Source organism: Oncorhynchus clarkii, chromosome 13 (assembly GCF_045791955.1).
Source record: "Oncorhynchus clarkii lewisi isolate Uvic-CL-2024 chromosome 13, UVic_Ocla_1.0, whole genome shotgun sequence".
NCBI classification, from domain to species: Eukaryota; Metazoa; Chordata; class Actinopteri; order Salmoniformes; family Salmonidae; genus Oncorhynchus; species Oncorhynchus clarkii.
Genome location: NC_092159.1, coordinates 63,314,629 through 63,329,628, shown reverse-complemented (window position 1 = coordinate 63,329,628; position 15,000 = coordinate 63,314,629). Strand labels below are relative to the sequence as shown.

The 15,000-nt window shown below is 46.2% G+C and overlaps 2 protein-coding genes across 3 annotated transcripts in view; both read right to left on the bottom strand.

The window, feature by feature from the left end:
* The window catches only part of LOC139365253 (ras-related C3 botulinum toxin substrate 3-like), a 14,307-nt gene extending 11,423 nt beyond the window's left edge, over window positions 1-2,884 (bottom strand). The window contains exon 1 of the mRNA XM_071102759.1: window positions 2,660-2,884. Coding sequence (XP_070958860.1) covers window positions 2,660-2,694 — 35 coding nt within the window. The 5' untranslated portion in view covers window positions 2,695-2,884. The remainder of the gene's footprint in view (window positions 1-2,659) is intronic.
* Window positions 2,885-10,290: 7,406 nt separating this feature from the next.
* The window catches only part of LOC139365248 (cAMP-dependent protein kinase type I-alpha regulatory subunit), a 27,267-nt gene continuing 22,557 nt past the window's right edge, over window positions 10,291-15,000 (bottom strand). For both annotated transcript variants that reach the window (XM_071102750.1, XM_071102752.1), the window contains exon 11: window positions 10,291-11,329. In XM_071102750.1, the coding sequence (XP_070958851.1) occupies window positions 11,157-11,329 (173 nt within the window). In that variant the 3' untranslated portion in view covers window positions 10,291-11,156. The remainder of the gene's footprint in view (window positions 11,330-15,000) is intronic.

Below are 15,000 nucleotides of genomic sequence, written 5' to 3'. Positions count from 1 at the left end.
AAATGCTTACTGACAAGCCCTTAACCAACAGGTGTAGAGACCTTACAGTGAAATGCTTACTGACAAGCCCTTAACCAACAGGTGTAGAGACCTTACAGTGAAATGCTTACTGACAAGCCCTTAACCAACAGGTGTAGAGACCTTACAGTGAAATGCTTACTGACAAGCCCCTAACCAACAACGCTTTAAGAAGTTAAGATGATAAAAATAATATCTAAAAATAATATCTAACAATAATCTAATAATAATATCTAACAATAGATAAGTAAAAAATTGAAAATAAAAGTAACAAATAATTAAATATCAAATTAATTAAACAGCGGCAGCAAAATAAGAAGTGAGGCTATATACAGGGTGTTACGGTACAGAGTCAATGTGGAGGCTATATACAGGGTGTTACGGTACAGAGTCAATGTGGAGGCTATATACAGGGTGTTACGGTACAGAGTCAATGTGGAGGCTATATACAGGGTGTTACGGTACAGAGTCAATGTGCAGGCTATATACAGGGTGTTACAGTACAGAGTCAATGTGGAGGCTATATACAGGGTGTTACGGTACAGAGTCAATGTGGAGGCTATATACAGGGTGTTACGGTACAGAGTCAATGTGGAGGCTATATACAGGGTGTTACGGTACAGAGTCAATGTGGAGGCTATATACAGGGTGTTACGGTACAGAGTCAATGTGGAGGCTATATACAGGGTGTTATGGTACAGAGTCAATGTGGAGGCTATATACAGGGTGTTACGGTACAGAGTCAATGTGGAGGCTATATACAGGGTGTTAAGGTACAGAGTCAATGTGGAGGCTATATACAGGGTGTTAAGGTACAGAGTCAATGTGGAGGCTATATACAGGGTGTTACGGTACAGAGTCAATGTGGAGGCTATATACAGGGTGTTGGTACAGAGTCAATGTGCAGGCTATATACAGGGTGTTACGGTACAGAGTCAATGTGGAGGCTATATACAGGGTGTTACGGTACAGAGTCAATGTGGAGGCTATATACAGGGTGTTACGGTACAGAGTCAATGTGGAGGCTATATACAGGGTGTTACGGTACAGAGTCAATGTGCAGGCTATATACAGGGTGTTACGGTACAGAGTCAATGTGGAGGCTATATACAGGGTGTTACGGTACAGAGTCAATGTGGAGGCTATATACAGGGCGTTACGGTACAGAGTCAATGTGGAGGCTATATACAGGGTGTTACGGTACAGAGTCAATGTGGAGGCTATATACAGGGTGTTACGGTACAGAGTCAATGTGCAGGCTATATACAGGGTGTTACGGTACAGAGTCAATGTGCAGGCTATATACAGGGTGTTCTGGTACAGAGTCAATGTGGAGGCTATATACAGGGTGTTACAGTACAGAGTCAATGTGCAGGCTATATACAGGGTGTTACGGTACAGAGTCAATGTGCAGGCTATATACAGGGTGTTCTGGTACAGAGTCAATGTGGAGGCTATATACAGGGGGTACTGGTACAGAGTCAATGTGGAGGCTATATACAGGGTGTTACGGTACAGAGTCAATGTGGAGGCTATATACAGGGTGTTACGGTACAGAGTCAATGTGGAGGCTATATACAGGGTGTTATGGTACAGAGTCAAAATGGAGGCTATATACAGGGTGTTACGGTACAGAGTCAATGTGCGGGGGCACCGGTTAGTTGAGGTAATATGTACATGTAGGTAGAGTTAAAGTGACTATGCATAGATAATAAACAGAGAGTAGCAGCAGTGTAAAGAGGGTCTGGGTAGCCCTTTAATTAGCTGGTCAGGAGTCTTATGGCTTGGGGGTAGAAGCTGTTAAGAAGGCTTTTGGACCCAGACTTGGGTTAGTTTACGGGTTAGGGAAATAGGGTTTTGAATGGGACTGAATTACCTGTCCCCACAAGGTTAGTTGTACAATATTGCGCATGTGTGTGTGTTGCCCATCCCCTAAAAAAATCCTAGAAAGGGCCCCCCCACACCCCTGTTTAGCTATGCTATGCAGTCCAGTGCACCCTACCTCCACACACTACCCAAAATCTACGCCGCATCCGCACCGCATCACAATGTTGCAGAAGTCAAATAAACCTGTCTTTCAAAGATGTCTATGGTAGAAAGGCTATATAAAACACGGCATTTTGCATAGGTGTCCATGCCCATCCGTAGCCCGTGCCTCCGTAGGAGCTGGCTGTGTAGGTGTGAAAGCATGACATCATTTAATGAGTCTCAGCCAAGCCCTCCCAGCGACATTTCTGCAACTATGCACATATTAATGTATATTTCACAATTCTGCTCAAACCCACCCCGACAAATATGGGTTTCCAAATGTTGTTAATCCGAGAAGCTTTAGTTAGTTATTGTTTTTATATTTCAATGAAACGTTCAAATAGCTTTAGTTCAATTTCAGACAGAATATTTCACACCCGAACTTATGAATGCATTGCTAACATGAAATCACAAAGTAGGCTAACAAAATAAAAAATGTATAATTGCTCCACATTCATTTCACGCTCACGCACTGATGAGAGAGCGGATTGTAGAGAAGTGAACGCCGACCCATTCAACCCGCTATAGCCCCAGCCCTTACTGCAACAATTGCCCTCACAGACTCGGAAAAAGGACACATTTTCAGCCTAAACACACACACAAAAGGTCTTACCCATCGCCCACCACGACGCATTTGATGGCCTGCATTTCGCAGAGGGTGGTGGTATATCCAACGACGGACTATTCCCTGGTTTTAAAATGGCAAATTGTTTATAATTTCTGATATCGCTAATAATAAGTGAATTGGTACAGCTCCTCGCGACCAGGCTGCAGTAGCGGAGGGAGGCAGTGTCGAATCCCGGCGGAACCTCCCGGAAAAAACCGAACGTGTTTAAAGGGAAAGTTTTTTTTTTTCCCCCGACAGCAGTTGAACTCTGTAAATGACAATGTGTTCTTCCCAAAATCACACCCTATTCCCTATGTAGTACACTACGGGCCCAATGGGTTCTGGTCAAAAGTAGTGCACACATAGGGATTAAGGGGCAATTTGGGACATATGACATGTGTCCAGTGGGTTCCTCTGTTAGTGACTATTGTGCAGAGTTCTGGTGATGAAGGACTTCAGAATGGACATACACACAGAGAGAACGAGACACACCTCAGACAAACCATCAATAACCACAGTTGACACACTTTGTAAGAATGTATTTGATTTATTGCTTGACCTGCCATTAGGAAACAACCTAAAGGATTAGAACTGAGCACAAACAGTAAAGCAAACCTTGTACAGTCATCATCATCATCATCATCATAATACAATGGTCCTCTGGCCACCCTATTCCCTACATAGACCCCTTCCTCTTCCCTAAACAGACACCCTATTCCCTACATAGACCCCTTCCTCTTCCCTAAACAGACACCCTATTCCCTAAACAGACACCCTATTCCCTACATAGACCCCTTCCTCTTCCCTAAACAGACACCCTATTCCCTACATAGACCACTTCCTCTTCCCTAAACAGACACCCTATTCCCTACATAGACCACTTCGTTTGACCAGAGTCCTCTTCCTCTTCCCTAAACAGACACCCTATTCCTGACCAGGGCTCTAGAGTAGTGCACTATAGAAGGAACAAGGTTCCATTTGGGATGCATCCCACAGGCCTTGTCAAATGTCAATGAGAGCTTGAAGGCCACATCCCGAATCACCACCCTTTTTTTCCCCTTCTCCTGAAGTGTGCACTTGCACACTTTGTTGTTGCATGGACTTAGCAACGCTGGAAACTTCCCCTCCTCCCTCCAGCCAATGCTTATACCAATCCCATGCTTTTAAATCTACGACAGGGAGTGTGCAAGCCAAGTGGACACACTATGTGAGCAAGGAAGAGAATTGGGACGAAACCGAAGAATGGGAGCACTAAACAGAATCCTAAACCAAAAACCTTGACCCCTATTCCCTACTCTGGATAGGAAAAGATTGGATAGGTACAAGCCATATGGTAACAGCTCCACCGTGCCCTCTGATAGGTGGAGTTTTGCGCCACCTCGATGACAACGTGCTGCCCGTCTGCCCCTGGACTTGCTCTAGAGACCATCTACGCCTTTCCCCTCCGACACCCTCCCTCCGATGACCCCTCAACCCATCCACGCCTTTCCCCTCCGACAGCCTCCCTCCGATGACCCCTCAACCCGTCCACGCCTTTCCCCTCCGATGACCCCTCAACTCATCCACGCCTTTCCCCTCCGATGACCCCTCAACCCATCCACGCCTTTCCCCTCCGACAGCCTCCCTCCGATGACCCCTCAACCCATCCACGCCTTTCCCCTCCGACAGCCTCCCTCCGATGACCCCTCAACCCGTCCACGCCTTTCCCCTCCGATGACCCCTCAACTCATCCACGCCTTTCCCCTCCGATGACCCCTCAACCCATCCACGCCTTTCCCCTCCGACAGCCTCCCTCCGATGACCCCTCAACCCATCCACGCCTTTCCCCTCCGATGACCCCTCAACCCATCCACGCCTTTCCCCTCCGACAGCCTCCCTCCGATGACCCCTCAACCCATCCACGCCTTTCCCCTCCGATGACCCCTCAACCCATCCACGCCTTTCCCCTCCGACAGCCTCCCTCCGATGACCCCTCAACCCATCCTCGCCTTTCCCCTCCGATGACCCCTCAACTCATCCACGCCTTTCCCCTCCGATGACCCCTCAACCCATCCTCGCCTTTCCCCTCCGATGACCCCTCAACCCATCCACGCCTTTCCCCTCCGATGACCCCTCAACTCATCCACGCCTTTCCCCTCCGATGACCCCTCAACCCATCCTCGCCTTTCCCCTCCGATGACCCCTCAACCCATCCTCGCCTTTCCCCTCCGATGACCCCTCAACTCATCCACGCCTTTCCCCTCCGATGACCCCTCAACTCATCCACGCCTTTCCCCTCCGATGACCCCTCAACCCATCCTCGCCTTTCCCCTCCGATGACCCCTCAACCCATCCTCGCCTTTCCCCTCCGATGACCCCTCAACCCATCCACGCCTTTCCCCTCCGACAGCCTCCCTCCGATGACCCCTCAACCCATCCTCGCCTTTCCCCTCCGATGACCCCTCAACTCATCCACGCCTTTCCCCTCCGATGACCCCTCAACTCATCCACGCCTTTCCCCTCCGATGACCCCTCAACCCATCCTCGCCTTTCCCCTCCGATGACCCCTCAACCCATCCTCGCCTTTCCCCTCCGATGACCCCTCAACCCATCCACGCCTTTCCCCTCCGACAGCCTCCCTCCGATGACCCCTCAACCCATCCTCGCCTTTCCCCTCCGATGACCCCTCAACTCATCCACGCCTTTCCCCTCCGATGACCCCTCAACCCATCCATGCCTTTCCCCTCGGACAGCCTCCCTCCGATGACCCCTCAACCCATCCACGCCGATGTAGACAGTAAACAGCAGAGTGGGTCAATTTACACTACTAAGAGCACTGAAGCACGAGGCTCAACTTGTCCCCTGTTTTGGTTTTTCATCTCAAATCTCATTGACACAAACCACAGTATGTCTTCTCCTCCTGACCAATCAATGGCAAGCTCCTGTCCCTCACGCCTCTACACACACACAGTTTCCATTCTGTTTCTACAAAGAAATCATGGCCACCAAGCTAGAAGCAACATCACTCTGAAGTGAACACGTGTACGTGCACAGATACCGTGTGTGACTGTGTGAGAGAGAAGTGTTGCATCTCGCTCATCTTAGTATCTGCGGTGTTGCTCGTGGCAACATCATTTCACAGAGTCTAACTTTAAACAACAGACTAATTTTGACCTGGGCCACCAGGTGTGTGTGTGTGTGTACTCTATCCAATCAATGATATTACTTAATCAACTTAGTGCCAGGGGACAAATGAAAACCTGAGCTGTGGACCTCTGTTCTATAAGCCATGATCACATGACCGAAGGCAAAACTATAGTCAACGTCTCGGACTGTTTGGGTTCTCGTACATACTGCACCTTACAGTTACTGTACTTACAAACAGTGGCTGTGTCGCACACAGACCCTGGTAAAGCTATAATGGTGATTGCTGTTAGTCAGTGTGTCAGAAACACCTTACTGACCGTTCATCTATAGACAGAACACTAGTTAGTAAGGTTTCAGAATGACGGTAACTTTCCCAAGTTTCCCCAGAACTCCAACCAGGAAAACAACCTGAATTTTGCAACCCTGGTTGTTAGACTGAATGATCTACAAATAAATTAAAACCATGGAATGAGACACAAACCACTAATATAAAAGGGATAGAAAGCTGTTTGACTCTGATTGCAACATAACACATCAAATCAGTATGTGAGAAAGCGATGACAATAGCCACCCATTCTAGATTCCCCCAAGTCCTCCCACTGCCAGAGTTCTAGATTCCCCCAAGTCCTCCCACTGCCAGAGTTCTAGATTCCCCCAAGTCCTCCCACTGCCAGACTTCTAGATTCCCCCAAGTCCTCCCACTGCCAGAGTTCTAGATTCCCCCAAGTCCTCCCACTGCTAGACTTCTAGATTCCCCCAAGTCCTCCCACTGCTAGAGTTCTAGATTCCCCCAAGTCCTCCCACTGCCAGAGTTCTAGATTCCCCCAAGTCCTCCCACTGCTAGAGTTCTAGATTCCCCCAAGTCCTCCCACTGCTAGAGTTCTAGATTCCCCCAAGTCCTCCTACTGCTAGACTTCTAGATTCCCCCAAGTCCTCCCACTGCTAGACTTCTAGATTCCCCCCATGAAAACCATCAACTAACATTATTTCAACATTGGGTGCAGGGCATCAACTAGATACACTGTGTGTCTGAAAAGGCACCCTATTCCCTATAAAGTGCACTACTTTTGACCAGAGACCAATGACACCCTATATAGTGCACTACTTTTGACCAGAGACTATGGGGCTTTATATATAGGAAACAGAGTGACATTTCAGACACGCACACAGCCTGACAAATAAAACAAGTCTCATTTATTAAACACAATACACCAAGGACAGTTGAACAGTAAAAATGTAAAAACACCAGAAATGGATCAACCATGAGATGCAGCAGGGCCGTGTCCATTCCAGCCTGATCCTAGTTCAGCTGGAGACGCCTTATCCAGGACTACACACCACGGTGGAAATAAAACCCTGCCCGCCTCCAAAATGGCACCCCTATTGCCTATATAGTGCACTACTTAGTCAAAGGCATCCACCACTGAATAGGGTTCCATTTGGAACACATCCACCACTGAATAGGGCTCCATTTGGAACACACCCACCACTGAATAGGGTTCCATTTGGAACACATCCACCACTGAATAGGGTTCCATTTGGAACACATCCACCACTGAATAGGGCTCCATTTGGAACACATCCACCACTGAATAGGGTTCCATTTGGAACACATCCACCGCTGAATAGGGTTCCATTTGGAACACATGCACCGCTGAATAGGGTTCTATTTGGAACACATCCACCGCTGAATAGGGTTCCATTTGGAACACATACACCACTGAATAGGGTTCCATTTGGAACACATCCACCGCTGAATAGGGTTCCATTTGGAACACATCCACCACTGAATAGGGTTCCATTTGGAACACATCCACCACTGAATAGGGTTCCATTTGGAACACATCCACCGCTGAATAGGGTTCCATTTGGAACACATCCACCACTGAATAGGGCTCCATTTGGAACACATCCACCGCTGAATAGGGTTCCATTTGGAACACATCCATAACAACAGATTAATTCAAACAGTTCCTTTCAGAGGACTAGTCTATACAGGACTGATTTGTATCCACATCTCTATACATCACAGTTTTGATGGATTCCTTTATAATGTCCATAAAAATAACAGCGGTAACACGTTGGACAGCGTTGGGCTGGAGAGAGGGAGTCTTACGCTAACCGTATACTATATAGTACATTACAAAATATTCATCAAAATTTAAAAAAAAAAAAATGGCAAATGTCCAGTTGACAACAATATACTGTAGTTGGGATTAGAACAAAACATGGGTTTTTCAAAACACAACAGGAATGGTTCAAACTATAAAATGGTTAGATAAAGGTTAGACCCAAAACATTGAAAACACTTGAGACTCCATGACGGTGTGGAACCGGAATGCTTTAGGTTCTAATTGTGAATTCTAAGAGAGAGTGTCGATAGAACTCAACCAGGCACTTCTCAAAGATAGTTACAAGACTGAACCCTCATTATATAAACTAACAGTTCAACGAAGGGGTGAAAAACAGCCGCTCTCAGGAACAGACCGCCCCCATGTCAAAAACATTAGAAAAAGATAGGGGTGTTTAGGAAGCCATGTGTGACACTGGACATGTACCATCCACGGGATGAAACACTATTAAACCCACCAGGGTTGATATCAGAACGGTCCACATTCTCCATTCAACTAGAGGAGGTTGAATTAACGTTGAGTTGTATAACATGCTTTCCTCACAACCATCACCTGTTATAAAAAACCTCTTATTTAGAAGCTAAATGGCGACACATGAAGCACGAAGTGAAATACTGAATATCCCTTAAGACTGATCACCCAGGCCAGAGGAACTCGATGTTCAGTCCAGATCTGCTTTCTGTGACCAGTAAAAAGGCAGAGTAGAATAAAAGTAGTTTTCCCTTTTCCTGAACGGAGCATTTTAAACACACCTAGACACAATGACACGTATAAGATCTATCCCAACGACCAGGGTGGGAGAAGGGGGGGGGGGAAACCAGATGGGAAAGAGAGAGAAAGGGGGGTAGAGAAATAGAATAACTTCCAATAGGGAAAGAGCAGCCACACCCCTGGACCTGGGACACCCTCCCTCAAAATCATGGTGTAAAAACCACAGCCAATAGGGAGAGAGCAGCCACACCCCTGGACCTGGGACACCCTCCCTCAACATCATGGTGTAAAAACCACAGCCAATAGGGAGAGAGCAGCCACACCCCTGGACCTGGGACACCCTCCCTCAACATCATGGTGTAAAAACCACAGCCAATAGGGAGAGAGCAGCCACACCCCTGGACCTGGGACACCCTCCCTCAAAATCATGGTGTAAAAACAACAGCTTCTTAGTACCCTCAAAGAACATTCCAGAAAACAACTATACAAAGTATAAGAACACAGATCTCAGATCTATTCAAAACAACATTTCTCTAAGACTCATGGTGTCTCTAGACAACACACTACAAGGTCTTCTGGATCCTAACCAGGACAGACTCATGGTGTCTCTAGTCCAGACATTACAAGGTCTTCTGGATCCTAACCAGGACAGAGTCGTGGTGTCTCTAGACAACACACTACAAGGTCTTGTGGATCCTAACCAGGACAGCCTCATGGTGTCTCTAGTCCAGACATTACAAGGTCTTCTGGATCCTAACCAGGACAGAGTCGTGGTGTCTCTAGTCCAGACACTACAAGGTCTTGTGGATCCTAACCAGGACAGCCTCATGGTGTCTCTAGTCCAGACATTACAAGGTCTTCTGGATCCTAACCAGGACAGAGTAGTGGTGTCTCATCAACACATGACAAGGTCTTGTGGATCCTAACCAGGACAGACTCATGGTGTCTCTAGACAACACACTACAAGGTCTTGTGGATCCTAACCAGGACAGACTCATGGTGTCTCTAGACAACACACTACAAGGTCTTGTGGATCCTAACCAGGACAGACTCATGGTGTCTCTAGACAACACACTACAAGGTCTTGTGGATCCTAACCAGGACAGACTCATGGTGTCTCTAGACAACACACTACAAGGTCTTGTGGATCCTAACCAGGACAGACTCATGGTGTCTCTAGTCCAGACATGACAAGGTCTTCTGGATCCTAACCAGGACAGCCTCATGGTGTCTCTAGACAACACACTACAAGGTCTTGTGGATCCTAACCAGGACAGCCTCATGGTGTCTCTAGTCCAGACATTACAAGGTCTTCTGGATCCTAACCAGGACAGCCTCATGGTGTCTCTAGTCCAGACATTACAAGGTCTTGTGGATCCTAACCAGGACAGCCTCATGGTGTCTCTAGTCCAGACATTACAAGGTCTTCTGGATCCTAACCAGGACAGAGTCGTGGTGTCTCTAGTCCAGACACTACAAGGTCTTCTGGATCCTAACCAGGACAGAGTCGTGGTGTCTCATCAACACATGACAAGGTCTTGTGGATCCTAACCAGGACAGACTCATGGTGTCTCTAGTCCAGACATTACAAGGTCTTCTGGATCCTAACCAGGACAGAGTCGTGGTGTCTCTAGTCCAGACATGACAAGGTCTTGTGGATCCTAACCAGGACAGCCTCATGGTGTCTCTAGTCCAGACATTACAAGGTCTTCTGGATCCTAACCAGGACAGACTCATGGTGTCTCTAGTCCAGACATTACAAGGTCTTCTGGATCCTAACCAGGACAGACTCATGGTGTCTCTAGTCCAGACATTACAAGGTCTTCTGGATCCTAACCAGGACAGCCTCATGGTGTCTCTAGTCCAGACATTACAAGGTCTTCTGGATCCTAACCAGGACAGACTCGTGGTGTCTCCGGTCCACACATGACGCGGTCTTCGTTTTGACCCGGTGTCAGAGAGAACACTGTGTGAACAGTAATGGAACCCCAACGGAACCACATTGTAATTCCGTTGGAACCCTGGGTCTGAACAGACCCTTTCGGGTCACGTTTTGACCCCTCCCTGACCTGTTGCCGTCTGAACACGACAGAGACAACTCATCCTGCCTTCATAGTCGACATTAAAATACTACAGAAATATTGTGCCCTCCGACAGAGTTCATCACATACGTGTCCAATCAAATGAATCTGGGTTCATAGCAAAATACAATAACACCAGTTCAACAACAATGTCCCAGCCAAGTGATCTGGAGCCCCGGGTGGAGGGGTAGAAACATGAAGGAAACAAACAGATCATTGGTGGAACCTGTTGTTAAGGGGAGGGAGGAGGGAGGAGCCAGGGGTGGAGGGTTAGAAACATGAAGAAAACAAACAGATCATTGGTGGAACCCGTTGTTAAGGAAGGAGGGAGGAGCCAGGGGGTGGGGCAAAGGAGGGAGGAGCCGGGGGTGGGGGCAAAGGAGGACGGGATGGAGCGATAGAAGAATGGAGGGACGAAGAGAGAGAGAGAGAGAGATAGAGGAACGGAGGGACTCAGACGGAGAGAGAGACGAAGCTGTTGTACTGCTGAATGTTCCTCTTCAGGATGTCTGAGCAGGGCCCCAGAACGCGTTCGAACCGCGGGCGGTCCAGCTTCACACACTTCAGAGGGCCGCGGGAGACCACGGTCGCAGCACGGGGGCGGTTCATCAACAGGGCGATCTCACCTGGGACAGACGGAGGAGAGGACAACTATTAGAAACAACAACACTGGAAGAGAGGACAACTATTAGAAACAACAACACTGGAAGAGAGGACAACTATTAGAAACAACAACACTGGAAGAGAGGACAACTATTAGAAACAACAACACTGGAAGAGAGGACAACTATTAGAAACAACACTGGAAGAGAGGACAACTATTAGAAACAACACTGGAGGAGAGGACAACTATTAGAAACAACACTGGAGGAGAGGACAACTATTAGAAACACTGGAGGAGAGGACAACTATTAGAAAAAACAACACTGGAAGAGAGGACAACTATTAGAAACAACACTGGAGGAGAGGACAACTATTAGAAACAACACTGGAGGAGAGGACAACTATTAGAAACAACACTGGAGGAGAGGACAACTATTAGAAACACTGGAAGAGAGGACAACTATTAGAAACACTGGAGGAGAGGACAACTATTAGAAACACTGGAGGAGAGGACAACTATTAGAAACACTGGAGGAGAGGACAACTATTAGAAACACTGGAGGAGAGGACAACTATTAGAAACACTGGAGGAGAGGACAACTATTAGAAACACTGGAGGAGAGGACAACTATTAGAAACACTGGAGGAGAGGACAACTATTAGAAACAACAACACTGGAGGAGAGGACAACTATTAGAAACACTGGAGGAGAGGACAACTATTAGAAACAACAACACTGGAGGAGAGGACAACTATTAGAAACACTGGAGGAGAGGACAACTATTAGAAACAACACTGGAGGAGAGGACAACTATTAGAAACACTGGAGGAGAGGACAACTATTAGAAACACTGGAGGAGAGGACAACTATTAGAAACAACAACACTGGAGGAGGACAACTATTAGAAACAACAACACTGGAGGAGGACAACTATTAGAAACACTGGAGGAGGACAACTATTAGAAACACTGGAGGAGAGGACAACTATTAGAAACAACAACACTGGAGGAGAGGACAACTATTAGAAACAACAACACTGGAGGAGAGGACAACTATTAGAAACACTGGAGGAGAGGACAACTATTAGAAACAACAACACTGGAAGAGAGGACAACTATTAGAAACACTGGAGGAGAGGACAACTATTAGAAACAACACTGGAGGAGAGGACAACTATTAGAAACACTGGAGGAGAGGACAACTATTAGAAACAACAACACTGGAGGAGAGGACAACTATTAGAAACACTGGAGGAGAGGACAACTATTAGAAACAACACTGGAGGAGAGGACAACTATTAGAAACAACAACACTGGAGGAGAGGACAACTATTAGAAACACTGGAGGAGAGGACAACTATTAGAAACAACACTGGAGGAGAGGACAACTATTAGAAACAACACTGGAGGAGAGGACAACTATTAGAAACAACACTGGAGGAGAGGACAACTATTAGAAACAACACTGGAGGAGAGGACAACTATTAGAAACAACACTGGAGGAGAGGACAACTATTAGAAACACTGGAGGAGAGGACAACTATTAGAAACAACACTGGAGGAGAGGACAACTATTAGAAACAACAACACTGGAGGAGGACAACTATTAGAAACAACAACACTGGAGGAGAGGACAACTATTAGAAACAACAACACTGGAGGAGAGGACAACTATTAGAAACAACAACACTGGAAGAGAGGACAACTATTAGAAACAACAACACTGGAGGAGAGGACAACTATTAGAAACACTGGAGGAGAGGACAACTATTAGAAACACTGGAGGAGAGGACAACTATTAGAAACAACAACACTGGAAGAGAGGACAACTATTAGAAACAACACTGGAGGAGAGGACAACTATTAGAAACACTGGAGGAGAGGACAACTATTAGAAACAACACTGGAGGAGAGGACAACTATTAGAAACAACAACACTGGAAGAGAGGACAACTATTAGAAACAACAACACTGGAAGAGAGGACAACTATTAGAAACAACAACACTGGAAGAGAGGACAACTATTAGAAACAACACTGGAGGAGAGGACAACTATTAGAAACAACACTGGAGGAGAGGACAACTATTAGAAACAACACTGGAGGAGAGGACAACTATTAGAAACACTGGAGGAGAGGACAACTATTAGAAACAACAACACTGGAAGAGAGGACAACTATTAGAAACAACAACACTGGAAGAGAGGACAACTATTAGAAACAACAACACTGGAAGAGAGGACAACTATTAGAAACAACAACACTGGAGGAGAGGACAACTATTAGAAACACTGGAGGAGAGGACAACTATTAGAAACACTGGAGGAGAGGACAACTATTAGAAACAACACTGGAGGAGAGGACAACTATTAGAAACAACACTGGAGGAGAGGACAACTATTAGAAACAACACTGGAGGAGAGGACAACTATTAGAAACAACACTGGAGGAGAGGACAACTATTAGAAACAACAACACTGGAGGAGAGGACAACTATTAGAAACACTGGAGGAGAGGACAACTATTAGAAACACTGGAGGAGAGGACAACTATTAGAAACACTGGAGGAGAGGACAACTATTAGAAACACTGGAGGAGAGGACAACTATTAGAAACACTGGAGGAGAGGACAACTATTAGAAACAACAACACTGGAAGAGAGGACAACTATTAGAAACACTGGAGGAGAGGACAACTATTAGAAACACTGGAGGAGAGGACAACTATTAGAAACAACAACACTGGAAGAGAGGACAACTATTAGAAACAACAACACTGGAGGAGAGGACAACTATTAGAAACAACAACACTGGAAGAGAGGACAAATATTAGAAACAACAACACTGGAGGAGAGGACAACTATTAGAAACACTGGAGGAGAGGACAACTATTAGAAACAACAACACTGGAGGAGAGGACAACTATTAGAAACACTGGAGGAGAGGACAACTATTAGAAACAACACTGGAAGAGAGGACAACTATTAGAAACAACACTGGAGGAGAGGACAACTATTATAAACAACACTGGAGGAGAGGACAACTATTATAAACAACACTGGAGGAGAGGACAACTATTAGAAACACTGGAGGAGAGGACAACTATTAGAAACAACAACACTGGAGGAGAGGACAACTATTAGAAACAACAACACTGGAGGAGAGGACAACTATTAGAAACAACAACACTGGAGGAGAGGACAACTATTAGAAACAACAACACTGGAAGAGAGGACAACTATTAGAAACACTGGAGGAGAGGACAACTATTAGAAACAACAACACTGGAGGAGGACAACTATTAGAAACAACAACACTGGAGGAGAGGACAACTATTAGAAACAACACTGGAGGAGAGGACAACTATTAGAAACAACACTGGAGGAGAGGACAACTATTAGAAACAACACTGGAGGAGAGGACAACTATTAGAAACAACACTGGAGGAGAGGACAACTATTAGAAACAACACTACTGGAGGAGAGGACAACTATTAGAAACAACAACACTGGAGGAGAGGACAACTATTAGAAACAACAACACTGGAGGAGAGGACAACTATTAGAAACAACACTGGAGGAGAGGACAACTATTAGAAACACTGGAGGAGAGGACAACTATTAGAAACACTGGAGGAGAGGACAACTATTAGAAACAACAACACTGGAGGAGAGGACAACTATTATAAACAACACT